Source organism: Cnephaeus nilssonii (assembly GCF_951640355.1).
Source record: "Cnephaeus nilssonii genome assembly, chromosome: 4".
Classification (NCBI taxonomy): domain Eukaryota; kingdom Metazoa; phylum Chordata; class Mammalia; order Chiroptera; family Vespertilionidae; genus Cnephaeus; species Cnephaeus nilssonii.
In genome coordinates this window covers 63008494-63030451 of record NC_137075.1, presented here as the reverse complement: position 1 = coordinate 63030451, position 21958 = coordinate 63008494, and the positions used below count along the sequence as shown (strand labels likewise).

At 39.1% G+C, this 21958-nt stretch overlaps 1 protein-coding gene across 1 annotated transcript in view; it reads right to left on the bottom strand.

Moving 5' to 3' along the window:
- Positions 1 to 600: 600 nt before the first annotated feature.
- Positions 601 to 21958, bottom strand: part of RAB8B (RAB8B, member RAS oncogene family) — a 70952-nt gene continuing 49594 nt past the window's right edge. Inside the window, exons 4-8 of the mRNA XM_079767621.1 lie at positions 12786 to 12863; positions 11703 to 11792; positions 10461 to 10526; positions 6989 to 7039; positions 601 to 5951 (exon numbers count right to left, since the gene is read on the bottom strand). Coding sequence (XP_079623747.1) covers positions 5859 to 5951; positions 6989 to 7039; positions 10461 to 10526; positions 11703 to 11792; positions 12786 to 12863 — 378 coding nt within the window. The 3' untranslated portion in view covers positions 601 to 5858. The remainder of the gene's footprint in view (positions 5952 to 6988; positions 7040 to 10460; positions 10527 to 11702; positions 11793 to 12785; positions 12864 to 21958) is intronic.

Here is a 21958-nt window from a genome sequence, read left to right as displayed (position 1 = left end):
ATGACATCACTGACCACCAGGGGGCAGACGCTCTGACTGGTAGGTTAGCTTGCTGCTGGGGTCCAGATGATTGGGACTGAGTGAGACGGGCCAGACACGCCCTGGAGCCCTCCCACAGTCTTTCCCCGACTGGCCAACCTCCTGTGACTCCCCTGGCCCTGATTGTGCACTGGTGGGGTCCCTCAGCCTGGCCTGCTCCCTCTTGCAATCCAGGACCCCTCTGGGGATGTTGGAGAGCCTGTTTTGGCCCGATCCCCCAGGCCAGGCCGAGGGACCCCACTGGTACACTAATTTGTGTACCAGGCCTCTAGTTTCTTATATTGGTTTGGCGGTGATGAACTTCTTCAGCTTTTTCTTGTCTGGGAAACTATTTTTTCTTCTATTCTAAATTATGGTCTTGCTAGGTAATCTTGCTTTAGCGGGGCTCATAGTCCTGCATCACACCTTTTCTCCCTGTTCCCGTCATCACATCATTTCCTTTTAATTCCAACTCCTCCTATGCCCCTCTCCTAAAGACCCTTGGTATTACAGAGGGCCCTCTTGGATAATCCAGGATAATCTCCCATCTCAAGATCACATCTGCAAATGAAGTAACATTCACAGATTCAGGGGGTTAGAATGGATGTCTTTGGGGGCCATTATTCAGTCTACCACAGAAACAAATTTAAGAGCTGTGAAAAAAGATGAAATTATTTTGGAAAAGTGGGGAAGATTGCCACAGAAACTAAGAGAAGAGAACATTTCTGGGAGGGAGCAATATATTCATCAAATGCTGGCAAGAAGTTAGCTAAGAGAAGGACAGAAAATTGCCAGCTACTTTTGCAACTAGGCCGTTATAAACATGATGTCCATGAGGTGATAGGGAGGAAGCCAAACTGAGTAGGCTGAGGAATAAATGCAAAATGAGAAAGTGAAGACAGTATGTATAGGCAACCCTTGGGTGAAGCTTAGCTATGGCAAGAAGAGGAGAAAGAGCAATAGGTGAGAAGGACATGAGGCAAAGGGGTGGAAGAGTTAAGGATGCTTAGATACTAAGGGGAAAGGGCTCACACAGGATAAGCGTTTGAAGGTATAAGAGCAGTGAGTTCCCTGAGAAGCAGGATAAAGGGGCAGGAGGAATGGATCCAGAGAAGAGGCAGAGAGAAAGCATGGGCTAGGAGGAATGCCTCTGCTACAAGAGGAGGGAGCTGAGGATGAGGGCGGCTGCCCGTGGAGCTGGGGAGGGAGAGGCAATGAAGGTGGTTTTAGACAGATGCTTTCCTGTGAGGCAGGAGAGGAGAGGTCTGTCTACCAGAGGGAAAGGAAAGAAGCAGAGTGTGTGAGAAGAATAATGAAGGTCTGGAGTGGTTGTGGGGATGAGCAGGAAAGGCTATGACTGGAGACGCGCACAAGCACGTGGTAGAACATCAGTAGAGCTGGGCCTTTGAACCGTGTTATTTGGAAGTGAAAACAAAACAACAACAAGTAAACTTGCAAGGACTAAGAAGGGAGGGCTGGAGTGCTATCATAGAATAATCTCAATGTATTCTGAACTAAGTATGAGCAGGAGATCTGGCCATTTTAAACAGCTCTAAGTCAGAAAGTTTGCGAAAATATCCCAAGTTGGCCATGGTTTGAGTCACACACCTATAAATTCGAAGAAAGATTTTCAAAACCTGCAACCCATTTCAGAGAGTCATGAATATTTTCATTATGTAGTTTTTATTTTAGACGAACATTATTATAAAAAAAAGTTCACCTGGAATAAAATCCACTTAAAAAATAACAAAAACACAGCAATAGTATCAGTACACAGTTAATGAATTGGCTTAAACAAGACTAACCACATGACAGGCCCACTTTATCTGCAGGAGCTTTTCACATTAAGCCGTTGGAACAAAAATAAAAACACCAAAACATATGCAGTGGGATAATTCTATGGAAAAACTAGATATTTTCCATTGGGGGCATGATTTTAGTCAAAGAGTTATGGTATTTTGAAATAAAGGAAATGCTGCAAACAAAGTAAAAACCCATCTGTAAGGCCATAGGAATGAATTCTAATAAGTTCACATTTTTAAAAAATGTAAGAAAATGAAACAAGTTCTATTAGTTGTTGGCAATACGAAATGCAATTACATACGGTATAAGTTATTTCAAAAAAATGAAGTAAAATTTGAAAATATCCCTAAAATAATTTTTTGCTAATTTTTATTTCTGTAAATTTCAGTCACTTAGATTTTTTTTCATAGTGAGCATGACAACCATTCATTTTATTAGTCCTTTAAAAAAGACCAATTCTATTGTAAAATTGTGCTAGCCTTTGAAATTTTATTAGCATATCCTGTCTCTCTAGGTTTCTCTAGGACAAGGAATTTCATTTTTAGACATTCCTTTCTCCCTTCTTTAGCTATAACAAGAAGGAAAATGGAATGTACTTTCTGTTAAAAGGAAAACTATAAAACCTGACAGCAGAAATGACTGCTTACAATCTGACACAAGTACACCAACATAATGAAGTGCTGTTTTAAAATTTTAAGCTTAGAAGCTCATCTTTAAAGATTAAGAACTAAATTTATAAAGAAATCTAAGTCATAATCTAGAAAAGAAAGTCTGCTTATATGTATCACTTACTGTTCACAGGAAAAAACTTTATATAAGCCTTAATACAGATTCCCAGCATTAGAACCTGTAAAATGGAGTTATAATCTCTTATTAGAAATTTCTGCAAACATTTATCTATATTGCACAGCTAAATTTATTAATGGAGATAGGGAGATAATACTTCTTTTTTGCACTATTGGATATGACATGTATGTTCTATTCTAAACTACCTCCTACCTTTCCCAACGATGCCTTTAGTTCAAAACAAAACATATCATCTAAATTGTGTTGGATGCATAAAGGCTGGCTCACTGTTTTCTACCAGGTATTAGAACACTAGTAAGCTAATGAGGTATAATAAAAAATAGTCCTTCAAAGTAAAGAGTATAGTCTTCTGAAAATTTATAATAAAGACTGCACAAAATGTTCATGTAAATAGTAAGAAACCCTGCAGCACCTCCTAACTGATGCACAGGTGGGTTATTTTTTTTATAATCTGTCTGAAGTAAAATAGAGCTAAAATAAGTTCCCAGTGAAACATTTTACAATCAACTGATTTACATGCTACTTAGTTACAGCACATTTTCATTGTCTGATACCCTCAGACTCTATTTGAAAAGGTCTAGTCAATCATTGGCAGAAATGGGCACACTGATAATAAAGTGCAGCCACTGAATACCACTGGTACTGCTGCACAATTTTCATGTACCTGACCCATAGACCACAGAAATGTTCAAACTAGATTTCTTCATTTTCAGCAGGGAACAGACAATTATCTCTCACTAAATTCATCTACAAATAGAAAAAATAATGCACTATATGTACATTATTAAGCAAACTGGAATATTTATTGGGGCATTTTACCATGCAGAAGGTGAATTTCCTATGGTCTTAGCTCAAATTATATACAATTTAGCAAGTCTAAATGTAAGAAAATAGCAAGGACGATTTATTTATATACAACAGAGCATATACCCCGAATTGCTGCTACTTCAAAGAGCACCTGTAGACTCATCTAGCTTTTCATGGCTCTTTCAGAGGAATTTCATGGAGACTAGTTATTAATCCATATAAGACAAAAGAAGAGAGAAAGAATAAAACAAAAGCAAAGCATTCTGTTAAAAAAAAAAAGTTAACCATAGGATATGTCAGTTTTGGTTTGCAGATAACCCCTGAGATATAACCAAAGTGTTAAGACACCAAATAGTCAGAGGTAAATTACTAAGAGAATTACATTCATACATGGTGTCATAGCACTTGCTTTTTAGAAACGACTTTGTTACCCTCCAGAAAGCTTAACTGCTTGGAATATTTTTCAGAAAATTAGTGAATACAAGATGTTTCTAAGAAATTATTTTTTCTTTCCAAAGATGTATCTAATTTTAAGATGGTAGACCTATAATAAACTTTCAAGCAAGGAACCGCTTGATTATACTCGGACACCAACAGATGCCTTTAAGCTTATAGGTAAGTTTTTTAAAAATTTGTTAACAATGTTTAGTGTCCCCATCAAAAATAGCTCTGGAATATTTATATTTGCTGTAGCAAAATTGTGCATAAGTTTTCAAAAAGTTTGAATGGTTCAAGCATTCTATGATACATCTTAATTTGAAGCAGAATTCTCTGTGGTAACAAGCAATCTGTTTCCACTTCCATTTCCAATTCTTAATTTCAAGCATGATGGTAAACTCTGTGAAACAAAACAGGCCTAAGAGGAAGAATACTTCTCAACAGAATTCATTTCCTTCATCACCTCTTTGTTACTCCCCTCTGTGTTACGACACTGAAGGCTAGGATAACAGCAATGACATAATGACCTTAATTTGGCACACAGTTAACACTAAATCCCTTTCTTTTCCTATGTGATGGTTTCATCTACAAAAGGTACCCCAGTTCCAGGGTTTGGTGAGAAAGACAGCTAAGCTTTTGGTCGGCTTCGGCCCAGATGACTGGACCAAGTTCTCTAACAACAAACCTGAACAGATGGAACTGGGTCCTACCCATTCAACAGTAGCTGTTTTAAAACGGAAACCTTGCTCATATTTTCTCTAATGAAACAGCAAGACTTTTCCTAGAGGCTGCACTAAGTCTATTTATTCTTATTTTGTTTAAAAACCCAAGTAAAAACAGAATGAAAATCATTATTTTCACCATTACCAAGAGCTTATTTCTTCTAAATTTATGTTAACAAGTCATATCTCTTCCTTTAGGTAAGCTTTCTGTGAACTAAAATTTAAATTAACTCTTGTTAACTCTTGTACACAGGGATCATGGTAGGAATTGGGTATTACAACTAAATCAGCAATCTGGGGAGTAAACCTAAGACAAAATATATTATGTATGCTAATGTGATGGAACCACAATTAGACACTGAAATAAAACCCTAAATGGTACATTTCTCTGCCCATGTAAAATTTCAGCTCAAGAGTTCACAACTAGAAACAGACAACAATGGTAAAATATGTTACGTTTTAGATAACTGACTGATTACAATAGGTCAAACATAGGAAAACACAGCAAATATGAACCCCAGGAAAAAAGAGATTAAGGTCAATTCCAAATGCAGTTTTTATAGGTTAGGCAGAGGGAATCAACGGAAAAGTGATTTCTTCAGCTACCCAGACTGGCTAAAAAGTCAAGAATGAAGCAAAGTGCTAAACAATAAGAAACAAACAAACAAAAAATTACAGCCTATGATGAATAGGTGGACATTTTTAAGATAAATTTTATCAGAATTTAATGATTCTTATTTAAGAAATATCACAAATCAGAGCCCTTAAATAAATGCCATGAATGCAGTAACATCTGGCCATATGAACATCAGCCCAAATGTCCTTTAATTTTAGTTATATAGACCTCTGCTTTAAATGTTCTACTCTTGTTTTAAACATCCCCAAAGCACAAATTTGTCTAGAACTTTGAGACAAAAGTGTGCATGTGAGAGTCTAAGACTGTGCTATAACAGGGAAAGGCTAACACTGATGTGCAAAGTGAAAAAGAAAAGATAGCAGCTTCTGCAAAAGGCAACAAAACAAAGAAAAAAAACAAGTCTTGCATGTGTCTCCATTTCATTGCTTCCATGTTTGAAAAAAGGAGCCTGTTATCTCGCTAGGCTGTGGCTGGAATCCACTAGGTGTTCTGTGTGGAGAGGTCTAGGCTCGGTGGTGCTCTCAGCAGCAGCCTGGCGGTGTGATTCCGAGGCTGGGGGACCTGTGCTTTCAGAGAAGCAGGGAAGGGTCCTCTAGGTGTGCTGCAGTCTCTCAGAAAAAAGTTCATCAAAGCAGCGAACACCGGAAGAAACTGGTCTTCTTTGATCGGTTTTCTGTTATTTTCACTGGTCCACCTGCCCCTGATGAATTGCTGTCGTTCTAAAAAACAAAAGACAAAGTTACCAAGAAAACAAAAGTTTCATGGTTTGACCCCAATTATCTAAAAGAAATAATATCAAACCATATCATAAAGGTGCATTCACCAGGGTATTTTATTAGAAGAGGAACTCATTAAGCTCTGATGTTAATGGTTTCTTTGGAAAATGAGGGTTAAGATTAGAAAAATGTTTTTAGGATAGCACCTTTTATACGTATTACTATCAGGAAGCTCTTATTTCCAGATCAAAAAAATTACTGCCAATGGAGTGTAAAGTTTCAAGGGTAATGATGGAAACAATGTTAAGATATCAGTACAGACAATTTTGTTATTAGAGGTAAGAAGTGTTGGTAACATAAGGTATATAATTATATTCAGAATTCAGGTTAAAATAAACTATCAAGGTTGCCCTAATGATTCATCACTGAGATAATTTCAAATTTAAACAAACTTTAGCAACTTCAAGATCATAATTATATATAAATATAAATGTCACATCAAAACTAAACTAGATAATTTTATGGCAAAAATTTAATTTGTGCATTATTTTAAATTTTGGGTCAAAATTCAATGAAAGTCCACTTAAAGAGCCAGATGAAAGAACTGAAATATAGCTGCAGTTCAGAAATAAGAAACTTGGTCTGGCCGGCGTGGCTCAGTGGTTGAGCGTAGACTTATGAACCAGGAGGTCACGGTTTGGTTCCTAGTAAGGGCACATGCCTGGGTTGCAGGCTTGATCCCCAGTAGGGGGCGTGCAGGAGGCAGCCTGTCAATGATCCTCTCTCATCATTGATGTTTCTATGTCTCCCTCTCCCTTCCTCTCTAAAATAAAATAAATATTTTAAAAAAGAAATATAAAACCTGAAGAAACTGAAATAAGAATCAAAGTTCAACCAGTTGAATATATGAGTCAATAAAAAAAAGAGTTAATGTGAATATATTATAATCAGAGCTATCCTTTTAATCAAATAAATATACAGAATAAATAACACAAATTTACAAACAGTATAATGAAAATAAAATTATAAGTGATACAAACCATTTTTCTGTTGAGTTTTGTCATTATATCTCGTGCAAGTGTAAAAAATGCCTAAAGGTAAACCAAAAATTGCATTATTATATATTTATTATAATATATTTTAAAATAGAAATGTAGAATGTTTTTACTATTACATTATGAATATATTACTTTAAAGCTTTTAATTGAGAAAAGAATATAATTGTAATCATGACTATTATATCTTACTAGAGCACCACTGCACGAAATTCATGCGGGGGGTGGCGGAGAGGTGTCCCTCAGCCCGGCCTGCACCCTCCCGCAATCCAGGATCCCTCGGGGGATGGCTGACTGCTGGTTTAGGCCCAATCCAGGGATTGGGCCTAAACTGGCAGTCAAACATCCCTCTCATACTCTGGGACTGCTGGCTCCTAACCGCTCACCTGCCTGCCTGATCGCCCTAACCACTCTGCCTGCCTGCCTGATCGTCCCTAACCACTCTGCCTGCCTGCTTGATCACCCCTAACTGTTCACCTGCCTGCCTGATCGCCCCTAACTGCCTCTGCCTGCCTGCCTGATCACCCCTAACCACTCACCTGCCTGCCTGATCGCCCCTAACCACTCTGCCTACCTGCCTGATTGCCCCTAACCACTCTGCCTGCCTGCCTGATCACCCCTAACTGCTCGCCTGCCTGCTTGATTGCCCCTAACCACTCTGCCTGCCTGCCTGATCACCCCTAACTGCCTCAGTCGCTGCCACCGTGGCTTCATCCGGAATGACGTCCGGAAGGTCGTTCAGCTGGACAGTCTAATTAGTATATTATACTTTTATTATTATAGATTTTTCAATTATATCACAAACATTTTCCAATGTTACCAAATTGTCATTCATTCGTCAAATATTTTCTGCACATAATATCTGGCCCAACTTCCCAATATGACAGGTTTTTAGTTATGCAGAGCTTCCTCAGTACACCCAGAGCATCTGGGGGGCAGAAGCTCTGTCTAAGCCACCCCTGCACACCCAGAGCGGGGCACAGAAGATGCTGAATATCTGTTTAATCAGTGAATGAACAAATGTTTTACCCTGTAGCTCTAAAATATATTTTACAAAAATCTGTCTTGTATTGCCAATGTCCTCTTTCAAATCACTTTCACTCTTATACCTTATATAATCTTAACATTCCAAAATCCCAACAGTGCCTACAACTCAGTTCAATCCCCCACCATGGAAATCAGTTCAAATGCAGGTAGGACAAATCTGATTCATCTTAGTGACATTTTATGCCTAGTGTCTTGTGATCCAAACCAAACATTTTTTAACCCTATCATCCCCACTTTGTTTCTAGGGAGCCAAGACTCTTAAAGCTTATTCAGTTGTGTCCATGCTAAATCCACTGTTATGTCAGTCTCTTTGTTCCCAACCATGCTTGATGCCCCCAAAAATATTTAGCAAAAGGACTATTTCCAGTCAAGTCAAACAGAAACAATACATAGCTATTATTATCACTCACTATCGGTATCTCACTGGTCACCCGTAAGTCTAAATTTCTAAATAAACCCATCCCAGTTTTTATGAGGCTAACTAACTACACTAAATTAAAGCTCTGGGAAATTGCTAACTTCTGCAGAATACCAAGCCAGATTAAGCAACTGGGGAGCACCTAGCTCTACACTTCCATAACTCAATGCTCTCTCTAAGCCACAGGTGTGACCAGGGCACAGGTACTAACAGAGATCTCAGCCTACTCCAGTAAGCCAGGGTACTGCTTTCATTCTGTGGGGGAAACCCTATGTGGCCAACTCAGTGAGCAAGCTTTTCTCCTGCCTCCACCATTAGAGCGGACTTAAGAGGTTCCCCTCTTTCTGACGGAAGGAAATCCTTTTGTGGCAAGCAGAAGGAAGCATTTTTCTGCTTATCCATGCTCATCTAAATAAATCAGTAGAGACTTCCTGTTTCCTCACACCCATTAGCCAACCTGAATATGAGTTTTAGTTACTTAAAAAAAAAGTTATGATCATTGTCCACTATCCAATAAAGTCATTTAAGCCTCAATTTTTAGCTATGATGATATGGTGATCAGTGAGTAACCTAAGAAATTAAATGTTTATTAAATCATCAATATTATTGTTAAGTGAATTACATATATTAAAACATATTACATGTAATATTTTTATGACCAGTTTTTAAAATGTTTTTACAAAGAAAATATTGTCACCAGGGCGGGTATTGCTCAATGGTTGGAGTGTTGGCCTGCACACTGAATGGTCTCGGGATCAATTCAAGGGCACGTACCTGGGTTGCAGGTTCAATCCCCGGCCCAGTCAGGGTATGTTTAGGAGGCAACCAATTGATGTCTCTCCCTCTCTCTCTCCCTTCCCCTTCCCTTTCATTGTCTCTAAAAATCAGTGGCAAAATATCCTCAGGTGAGGATTAACAACAACAACAACAAAAATATTATCAAAAATTCTTCCCTTGGTAAAGAAAATGTATTCTTAGAAGAATTCAGATGGTTAGATTTTCTTTAACAGTTAACTTACTAAAAATTTATTAAAGTACTCTCTGGTAAACACACTTTCTTACTTCTACCAAATGCCATCGTATTACAATATATCATATGTATCATGTTAATCTACTTAAACATGTACATTAAGGGAATCTGTTCAATAAGCTAACAGTTTAATTTTCTCTCTCTCCCTCTCTCTCTCATTGAGACAGGAAAGTAATTAAGACTCGCCTGCTATAGGCCACTATAGGATGACATGAATGATGATAGATGAGCAGAGGAAGACACTGCATTTTGTCAGCTAGTGCAGGATTTTCAGCTTTCCAAATACAGGACAAAAGTGAACTTAAATTGAGCATCTATCTTCTATTCAGTGAATCTTATATTCACTTCTGTATTTGAGTGCAGGGTGTCCCAAAAATATGTATATACACTTGAACAGCTGATAACTCACTTAATTTTTACTTCTTTTCAGGTTTAACTGATTTGAAATAATGGGCAAGCTTTGAACAAAGCAAATTTATCCACAGACTTTTTTATAGGGATACATAAAAGATAAAGTTTACGGTCCAAAACAAGCAACATTTGACAAATTGAGGGCACACAAATACCAAACAAAGTGATTCTTGATGTTTGCGATTCCTTTGCTTCGCATTATCAGCAGTGCCTGGACTAGAACCAGTCATCAGTCTGAAAACAGGCATTGACAAAAAACATTACTCACTTCTGTGGATTTTTAAAATGAATTATATATTAATAAATACTCAAAGTGTGTACACATTTTTGGGGGACACCCTATATATTCTATGTGGAGGTTGGGTGCTAGAAATTCAACAACCAGGTCCACATAAAAGTCAGAAGCACAGCAGTTCACAACATCGAGGTGGAGTTCACACAAGGCATCACTAAATCAGAAAATAACAAGGCTTTGAGAATCGCTTGAACATCGGCAGATAAGCACCAGTGCTACTGTATAACAAGGCACCAAACCTGTCTTTCTTTCTTACCTCTTCTACATTTGTACTGGATTTTGCACTTGTCTCCAAGAATTTAATCCCATAGTCAATTGCTAACTGAAAGGCAAACAGAAACATTTAAATATAGTGCAAGTTACTTGAACATATAAAGCATTTATATTTTCTAGGGTTTTCAAAGTCCCAAAGGTAGAGTATCTAGTTCAGAACTCTTAAGGTTCTCAAATCTCTTTGCTTCCTTCTGTGTTTGAATTGAGATCTAACTTAACTATCATAAGCAACATGGCACCACTCCCCCTCACGATTTAAGTACAGTACTTCTCTTTTTTCCTATTATACTTTTAGTTCTCTTACAAGAAAAACTGTGACAGACACTCACCCCCTACCATTAATTTGGGATTCACTCATCCCTTTTATCTGCTCTGAAAGTATAGTTCTCCAACAGTGACTATACTAATTTTTCATTATTTTTAAAATAAATTGGTGCTTAACAGAAAAGCTTAAAATGCTAAGTATTCATTGCTTTGGTTTTTATTGATTGTGACAAATGTGAACTCTTCCATATTTCCATCTACTCCCAAAGAGTTTCCAGTTCATTTATAACAAGATTAAGAGAATGTTTTTAGGAAAAAAAGTTTCAGATTGAAACACACACACACACACACACACACACACACACACACACACACACACGGCTAAAACAAAATTACCAGACTTAAAAATTGAAGCTTCTACATCAATTTAGAAAATGTCACAGAAGTAAACATGTACATATAATAAACTCCTTTGCTTTGCATGACACAGAGAAATGCCTATAAACGACTAATAAATGACATCAATAGCTTGATGAGTTATAAGGAGTTTATCCATAATGACCTAAATTTAAAGTGTAGTACAATATTCTTTAAAAAATGAATTGGAGAATGATTACTGTTGAACTTCACCTATCTTATTAATTTTTTCCAAAGGGAATAAATTACTTTAACTATGGACATGGAAGAAACAGCCTGGACTTTAAGCTGCAGGAATCTGAAAAGAACCAATTTGTATCTCCCGGAAAAGAGCAAATTCTTTAGGAATGAGTCATGACTACACAGTATATAGAGTTGGATCTCGAATACTAATTCGTACCATTCAAGTATGGATTACATCTCTTTGTTGTTTTTAAAGGATTAAAATATAAATATTTTAAACACTTAAATCAATAATTATACTAAGAAGATAAATGCTTAATGTGAGTAGATTTGAATCTTTATGCATTCGGTTCAAAATTACCTTCTCCCCTCTTTCTTTTGACACTTGTCTTTTGTCATTCATATCGCATTTGTTACCCAGGATCATTCTTTCCACGTCTAAAGAGGCATGCTGTAGGAAGAAAACAGAAAGCTATAAAAACAGCCTGAAAAGGACAGTTATTCAATAGACAAATCTTAACCTATCAGAAACATACCCATGAATTTAATAATTAGACTAATCACCTTTCACTGGACACAAGACATGATTCAGAGCAATTTTAAAAGATGGGAGGAGGGGAAAAGCTACAGTATAAGAGGCTATGCAAACTTTCTTCCCAAAGGCTCACAGTCATTCTCATGTATTTTGGTACATGAACAAACAGAAATAAAACTTATGGTTATCTAACAACGAAACTTCCAAATATTAGTTTGTATCAAAGAAGAAAAAAAAACACACTTGGTCCTGAGTGAGCCAATGGAGAAGGTATTCTGGATTCTGAATTACTTAAAAAATAAATTCATATAGGTTAATATAATTGTGTACAAATTATTTCTGAGTCAGATTTCTTTTTGAAATGTTAAAAATATAATATCTTAATGCTAATCAATCTAGAATTAAACTAAACTTCAAATATTAAAGATGGTAAAACTGTTAGAAGGGCAAAACGATAAGTTGCTGGAATAAAGATATACTTTTGCCAGTCAATCAGATGATGGAACAGATAGAACCCAGGAATCAGATGTTTTAATCCTGGCTCTCCTTTTTAAAGGCTATATTAGCATAAGCAAGTCACTTCTTTCTGGCCTCAGTTTTCTCTTGTGCAAAATGGGGACTCAGATTAAATTACTTCCAAGATCTGGTCCAAGTTTAAAATTCTGTGAAACTGCTCCTTCCTCTGCCTCCGTCCCCCATCAAAATCCAGCAGGGCAGTCAGACTGCAGACGGAGATCTGCCCTCCATGGCACGCTAGGCGAGGGCCTGCCCTGCCTATGCCCATGCCCTACTTCTTAGCAGCTCAACTGCCTCTTCCAGAGACTGAAGCCTTTATAAGCACCAGCAGGTATCATCATTCCAGTATCATCATGGTGATCTCCAGCACCATCATTCTCTTTCCATATATACCTCTTCAATGTTTCTTATCCAATTTTTAATATTGTCGAAGGACTTTTCATTTGTGATGTCATAGACCAGCATGATTCCCTATAAGAGAAAAACAGATCTTTATTTAGTACAGTATATATTTAAAGTTATAAAATATAATGTAAATGTACTCCTCCCCTCCAGAAAGCTTTTGTTTGTGGCTCTTTTGATCTTTATAAAATACTAGAGACCTGGTGCACAAATTCGTGCATGGGTGGGGTCCAGCTGGCCCACCCCATGGGGGCCAATCGGGCCGGGCTGGTGAAGGGGAGGGGACATGGGGGGAAATGTTTGGGGCTGGGCTGGCTAGGGGAGGGCTGCAGGAGGTTGGCCAGCTGGCCCTGCCCCCGATGAGGGTGGGGAGGAATCAGGGGCAGGGCCGGCCATGGAGAAGGGCCATGGATGGTTTGCTGGCTGGCCCTGCCCCGATTGGGGTGGGGGGGCCGATTGGGATCCGGGCCAGCCAGGGGGAGGGGCTGCGGGAGGTTGGGGGGAACTAATTGGGGCTCTGATCAGGCCAGTTGGCTGCAGCAGTGTTCACCATAGTGACTAGTTGTTCCAGTTGTTCCGGTCATTCCGGTGTTCCGGTCGCTTGGCTTTTATATATATAGTTTTATAATATTTTAAAGTATGGAGAAGCAAAAATAAATAAATTCTTCCATAGCCTCACCAGGTAATTAAATACTCTCTTAACATTTTCACTGTTAACCTTTAATGAATTAGTGATTATGGTGAAGATGATACACCCTTTCTACCTGACCTCCTATGATAAGAATCGGCACTAAACTGGAGCTGAGAGAGTGTTTAAGTTAAGACTGAGACAGCACTGAGAGTAAGAGGCAATCACTTCTGTTGTGTACTTTTTTATTCAAGTAGAAATTGCCTTGCTTCTTACTCCTACGCTAAGATTGTAACCATACCACTTTAAAATTATATCTTTTTATATAGGCTGATCAAAATGTCACTATCTGCCTAAGTAAATCACAGGCATTTAAAATATAATAAATTTGTTATGCAAGTTTAATGAAAGGCATTGTCACCATATTTTTAAAGACCCAATGGCTGGTGTTTCTAAAGAGTTTATCTTCTACTAGTAAGTGTTTCAACTGATACCTGTATGCTAATATTCCAAAATCTATATCACAGACCACACTTCTGTATAGACCCACCCACGCATTCACCCATTCACCAAATATTTAGTAGATATCTATAATGTGCCTGATACTACACTAAGTATTACTAACAGTGAACAAGATAGACAAGGCCTCCTCCTCTCGTGAAAACAATAAACCAATAATTATGCAATTAATTATAATTTTGATCAATTGCTATGAAGTACTAGGAGCTCAGTATAAATGCTAATCTAATCTGTTGATGGGCTGGGGTGGTTAGGGAAGGCTTCCCTGAGAAAATGACATTAAAGCCAAGGTCTGAGGACTGAGTAAACCTGGACTGGGCAAAGGTGTGAGGCTGGGCTGGAGAGGAAAAGACCACAGTGCCTGGCACATAGGAAAAACGTCATAAATATCTTGCTGACCAGGAAGGCCCAGAACCCACTGGACTGAGTGAAAGAAAGTCAGTTTGGCAAAAGTGCGCAGATCCGATTGGAGAAGAGCATAAAGATGTGGCCAAAGAGATAGACAGATACAGGTCAGATGTGACTTGGAGACCACTAATTGGGCATCATTTCCCAGATGTCCTCTGTGGTCACTGAAAACTCAACTAAGTAAAACACGAGGTTGTCTTCATCCCCTCCAAATTTCCCTTCTTTCTTGTGCTCTCGTTTTGATGAAGGGTGACACAATCCCACCAGCCAGCCCAAGCGGACCCCTGCGAGTACTCTCTCAGAGTCAGCTGGTCCTGCAGGCCCAACAACCTCAATGGTTCCCGAATATGACACCCCTGCCTCACACACATGAATGGCACTTATATTCTCAGCAATTAACTTTTACCTGGATTACTATCAGAGTCTTTCATTGGTATCTCTGCTTTCATTCTTAACCACCTCTAATCCATTCTCCATAAGCACACTAGAGTTATCACTTTATTCAGACCTCTCCACTGGATTCATAATTAAACTAAAATTTCTTAACATGGTATGCAAAGTACTTCAGGTCTGGTTTCCAACTTGGTAAATAAATATAAAAATAAATCATATAAAACACACATATACACAAAGATAAAAGAACCCAGGAAACAATGAAATTTTAACAGAAGCTATCTCAGGGAGGTGGAATTTTGGATAATTTCTTGGGATTTTCCAAGTTTCCTATACTACATATAACCTTTTGATAACCAGAAAAATATGTATTATTGTTTAAATGGCAAACAGTAATATCCTCTACCCTCCCTCCTCCCAGCCTAGAATGCAAATATTTCACTTGGCTACATAGTAAAGAAGATTTTATCATTGTTAATGTAAATAATTTTTTTAAAAATTGAAGTGGAGAATTATATACTTAAATGGTTAATTTTATGTTATGTATATTTTACCACAATAAAAAAACCTCAAAATGGAACAGAATAATTCCTGATTCAAAGTATTCAGCTGCCTAAATATTAACATTAACCAAATAATTGCCATCACTCTACGACCCTTTGGGCTATGTGGGCAACCTTGATCTTCACTGCCTGTGTCTGTCGATGGCACTCTAGATGGTTAGCACGGGAAGTGTGAACACAGTGTAGTGGTTAAAGAAACAGGCTCTGATCAGAGGCATCTCCTCAGAGATCCCAGAGATGTTATTTTATCCCCCAGTCTCCATTTCTCATTTGTAAAATGAGGACGGCATGTTTTCCAGACTGGATTCTTTTGCGTATCTACTGAGATATTATGTATAAAGTACTTAACCTAGAACCCAGGACACAGTGTGGATTCAGTAAATGACAGCTAGCTATTTTTAGTTTATAATATCTTTGGTTTCAATAGCAGAAACCCTTTGACTATTTCATATGTAAGCAAACTGGCATTATGAATCAGTTGGAAATACAAACTCAAATGTACTAGTTAAAACTTTATATATTTGGGGAGAAGATGGCGACCGGCAGGAAGGTAGGGAGAGAGAGAGTGTGAGTGAGGAACCCATAGAGGAGAGTGTAGATGTGTGTGGTGTGTGTGTGTGTATGAGATAGGGTCAGTTAGATTCTGCAGGTCTTCCAAGGGGCTCCCGAACAGGGCAGCCCTAGACGGTGGAGCCCCATGCACAAAGCGGACACTTCTCGGCGGCTGGTGCGGACGCGGAGACCACGCCATCTTGAGAAACAGACCTGCCTGAGACTCGGATCCTGGCTTCTGACACAAACCAGGACCCTGCAGCCACTGGGGACAGAGAACTGCTATCACAGCTTCTGACCAACAAACAACAAGAATCCAGACTTCCCGGCAGATTTCCGTGAGTCAAAGAGCCTATCCCCCTCCTCGCAGGCGCGCTGATAGCGCCATAGTAACTGATAGACCCGCCCCTCCCCCAAGCTGCTGAGCGCCCGCGGCGCGCGGAAAGCGCCATAGTAACTGATAGACCCGCCCCTCGCCCAAGCTGCTCACAGGCGCGCGCACAGACAGCGCCATAGTAACTGATAGACCCGCCCCTGGCACAAGCTGCCGAGCTTTGCGCAGGGACGCGCTCCCTCTTAGGGAATTTGGCGCGCGCTCGCACGCGGGACAGAAGCAGCTCCCCGTCGGGGAAATCTGTCAGTGTGCACAGAGGGCTCCCCTTCGGGGAATTTGGGTGAATTTGGCTCGCGGGTCACAGTTCCCCCTTCGGGGATTCTTAAGAGCGTGCACAGAGGGGCTTCCCTTTGGGGAATTTGGCGCGCAGGACGGACTCCGCCCCCCTTCCGGGACTTTGGGAGAGTGCACTGAGCCGGCTCACCTTCAGGATTTTAAGAATGTGTGCTCTAGCCGGTTTGGCTCAGTAGAGAGAGCACACACAGGACGCAGCTCCACTTCAGGGAATTTGGCACGCGGGACACAGCTGCCTGGGATCCCTGACTCACAGCGCATTCACACTAAGAGCCAGCGACCCCAATTGTTGGTGCGTGCACACACAGGGACCCTGATTCTCAACGAGAAACCGCACAAGGCAACAGAGACTTTGACACTCGAGTCTTGGTGCAGACACAGGGAAACTCTGACTCCTGGCACATGCTAAGGATCTCATTCTCGGCACATACCAACAGTGTGGTGCAGACAGGGCCCCTGATTCTAAATGTGCACACGAGACCACACGGAACACTGGGGACACTGATCCTGGGCAAGTCTGGTTCCCACCAACCAAAGACAGCCACACGTCCTAGTGTCAGAGCACTTCAGTGAAACTAGGGTGGAGCGAAGTCCCCACAGCACACGGCCCAGGTCCACGCAAACGGAAGCTTGAGCTTTCTGGTAATAGCCAGAATGGGGAAACAAAATAACTCACAGAGGAAAGAAAATGTGGAGTCGCCAAGAAAGGAAATTAGTGAAACTGAAGCTTGCAACATGACTGAAAAGGAGTTCAGAGTAATGGTCATGGAATTTATACATCAGATGGATGAGAAAATCAACAACTTATGCAAGAATCAGGAAGAAATGAAAAGTGATATAGCTACAATCAAAAACACCATGGAAAGTTTCAACAGTAGACTACAAGAAGCAGAGGACCAAATTAGTGAGTTAGAAGATCAGGTACAGAAACAAGCTCAATATGAACAGCAATTGGAGAAAAAAATTAAAAAGCAGGAGGAAAGCCTAAGGGAGCTTCGGGACAACCTGAAACGAAGTAACATGCGTATAATAGGGCTGCCAGAAGGACAAGAAGAGCAGCAGGGATTAGAAAATCTATTCGAAGAAATAATGACAGAAAACTTCCCGGATATGGGAAAGATAAAAGTTACGCAAGTACAGAGAGTCCCAAGCAGGATCAACCCCAAAAGACCCACGCCAAGACATGTCATAATTTCAATGGCAAATATAAATGATAAAGAGAGAATCCTAAAGGCGGCAAGAGAGAGACAGAGAGTTACCTACAAAGGAACACCCATCAGATTGTCAAATGATTACTCAACAGAAACACAACAAGCTAGAAGTGAATGGAAGGAGGTATACAAAGTGTTGCAAAGCAAAAGACTGAATCCAAGAATACTATATCCAGCAAGACTATCAATCAAAATTGAAGGGGAAATCAGGAGCTTTGCAGACAAAAAAAGCCTCAGGGAGTTTATCACCACCAAACCAGCAATGCAAGAATTGCTAAAGGGAATACTGTAAAAAGAAGAAATAAACAGGTAAGAAGGAATACAGACACAAAAATAGATATGACTACAAACAAATACCTTTCAGTAATAACTTTAAATGTAAACGGACTAAATGCTCCAATCAAAAGACATCGAGTAGCTGAATGGATAAAAAAACACGACCCATATATATGCTGTCTACAAGAGACCCACCTCAGAACAAGAGACTCACACAGATTGAAAGTGAAGGGATGGAAAAATATCTTTCAGGCAAATGGAAATGAAAAAAAAGCTGGGGTAGCAATACTTATATCTGACAAAATAGACCTCAAAGTAAATGCCATAACAAGAGATAAGGAAGGCCACTTCATAATACTAAAGGGAGAAATCCAACAAGAAGAAATAATTCTGGTAAACATATACGCTCCCAATATAGGAGCACCCAAATACATAAAAAAACTCCTGGAGGATATCAAGGGAGAGATTAATAGCAACACAATCATAGTAGGAGACTTTAATACCCCACTATCACCACTGGACAAATCCTCTAAACAAAAAATCAGCAAAGAAACAGCAATCCTAAATGACTCACTAGACCAGATGGAATTAATTGACATCTTCAGAACATTTCACCCCAAAGCCACAGAATATACATTCTTCTCAAGTGCACATGGGTTATTTTCAAAGATAGACCATATGCTGGGTCACAGGCAAAGTCTCTTCAAATTCAAGAAGATAGAAATTATATCAAGCATCTTCTCAGATCACAGTGGCATAAAACTGGAAATCAACTACAATAAATATAATCCAAAGAAATCAAACACATGGAGACTAAACAGCATGCTATTAAACAAGGACTGGGTCACCAGAGAGATCAAGGAAGAAATAAAAAACATCATGGCAACAAATGACAATGAAAACACAACAATCCAAAATCTATGGGACACAGCGAAAGCAGTCTTGAGAGGGAAGTTCATAGCTCTACAGGCCTATTGCAAAAAACAAGAAACAATGGTAATAAAATACTTAACCCTACAACTCAAAGAGCTAGAAAAAGAGCAGCAAGAAAAGCCCAGTGTAATCAGAAGGAAGGAAATAACAAAGATCAGAGCGGAGATAAATGACATAGAGACCAAAGAAACAATACATAAGATCAACAAAACCAAGAGCTGGTTCTTTGAAAGGATAAACAAGATTGATGGACCTCTAGCCAGGCTCACCAAGAAGCAAAGAGAGAGGACCCAAATAAACAAAATCAGAAATGAAAGAGGTGAAATAACAACAGACCCCGCTGAGATACAAAGGATTGTTACAAAATACTACGAACAACTCTATTCCAACAAACTGGACAACCTGGAGGAAATGGACATATTCCTAGAAAAATATAACCTTCCAAAAATCAATCAAGAAGAATCTAAACAGCTCAATAGGCCAATAACTATGGACGAAATTGAAGCAGTCATCAAAAAGCTTCCGGCAAACAAAAGACCGGGGCCTGATGGCTTCACAGGAGAGTTTTACCAAACATTCAAGGAAGAACTAAAACCTATCCTCCTCAGACTATTCCAAAAAATTCAAGTGGAAGGAACACTTCCAAGCTCCTTCTATGAAGCCAGCATCACCCTAATACCAAAACCAGATAAAGACAACACAATGAAAGAGAATTACAGACCAATATCCCTCATGAACATAGATGCCAAAATCCTCAACAAAATTCTAGCAAATCGGCTCCAGCAGTACATCAGAAAGATCATACACCATGACCAAGTAGGATTTATCCCAGGAATGCAAGGATGGTACAATATCCGCAAATCAATAAACGTGATACATCACATAAACAAATTGAAAGATAAAAATCATATAGTCATATCCATTGATGCAGAAAAAGCATTTGACAAAATCCAACACCCTTTCTTGATCAAAACTCTCAACAAGGTGGGAATAGATGGCTCATACCTCAACATAATAAAAGCTATATATGATAAACCCACAGCAAACATCATACTCAATGGACAAAAACTAAAACCATTTCCCCTAAGAACAGGAACAAGACAGGGATGCCCACTCTCACCACTCCTGTTTGACATAGTACTGGAAGTATTAGCCATTGCAATTAGACAAGAAGAAGAAATAAAAGGCATCCAAATTGGAAAAGAACAAGTAAAGCTGTCTTTATTTGCAGACGACATGATATTGTACATAAAAAATCCGAAAGACTCCGTCAAAAAACTAATAGACTTAATAAATCAATTTGGCAATGTAGCAGGATACAAAATTAACGCCAGGAAATCTATGGCCTTTCTATACACCAATAGTGAACTTACAGACAGAGAGACTAAAAAGGCAATCCCATTTACCATCGCACCAAAAAAATTAAGATACCTAGGAATAAACTTAACTAAGGAGGTAAAAGACCTATACACGGAAAACTACAGGACACTGAAAAAAGAGATAGAGAAAGACGTAAACAGATGGAAGAACATACCATGTTCATGGATTGGTAGAATCAACATCATTAAAATGTCCATACTACCCAAAGCAATCTATAGATTCAATGCACTCCCCATTAAAATACCAACGGCATATTTCACAGACCTTGAAAGAACTCTCCAAAAATTCATCTGGAATAAAAAAAGACCCCGAATAGCCACAGCAATCCTGAGAAAGAAGAATAAAGTAGGAGGGATCTCAATACCAGATTTCAAGCTGTATTACAAAGCCACTGTTCTCAAAACAGCCTGGTACTGGCACAAGAATAGACATATAGATCAATGGAACAGAATAGAGAATCCAGATATTGACCCAAACCACTATGCTCAATTAATATTTGACAAAGGAGGCATGAACATACAATGGAATAAAGATAGTCTCTTCAATAAATGGTGTTGGGAAAATTGGACAGATACATGCAAAAAAATGAAGCTTGATCACCAACTTACGCCATACACAAAAATAAACTCAAAATGGATACAGGACTTAAACATAAGACGGGAAACCATAAAAATACTAGAGCAATCCACAGGCAGCAAAATGTCAGACATATGCCAAAAGAAATTCTTCACTGACACTGCCCCTAGGGCAATGGAAGCTAAAGAGAAAATTAACAAATGGGACTACATCAAAATAAAAAGCTTTTTCACAGCAAAAGAAACCATCAACAAAACAACAAGAAGGCCCACTGCATGGGAGAACATATTTGCAAATGGCATCACTGATAAAGGTTTAATCTCCAACATCTACAGGCAGCTTATACAACTTAATAAAAGGAAGATACATGATCCAATAAAAAAATGGGCAACAGACCTAAATAGAATCTTTTCAAAAGAAGACAGAAGGAAGGCCAAGAGACACATGAAAACATGCTCAACATCACTAATTATCCGAGAGATGCAAATCAAAACAACAATGCGGTACCATCTCACACCTGTCAGAATGGCTATCATCAACAAATCAACAAACGACAAGTGTTGGCGAGGATGCGGAGAAAAAGGAACCCTCGTGCACTGCTGGTGGGATTGCAGACTGGTGCAGCCACTGTGGAGAACAGTATGGAGTTTCCTCAAAAAACTGAAAATGGAACTCCCATTTGACCCAGTAATCCCACTCCTGGGAATATATCCGAAGAAACTAGAAACACCAATTAGAAAGGATATATGCACCCCTATGTTCATAGCAGCACAATTCACCATAGCTAAGATTTGGAAACAGCCTAGGTGCCCGTCAGCAGATGACTGGATCAGAAAACTGTGGTACATCTACACAATGGAATACTATGCTGCCATAAAAAAGAAGGAATTCTCATCATTTGCAGCAACCTGGGAGGAATTGGAGAACATTATGTTAAGTGAAATAAGTCAGTCAATGAAAGAAAAATACCACATGATCTCACTCATTTATGGATAATAAAGAACATTATAAACTTGAACAAAAAGATAGATACAGAG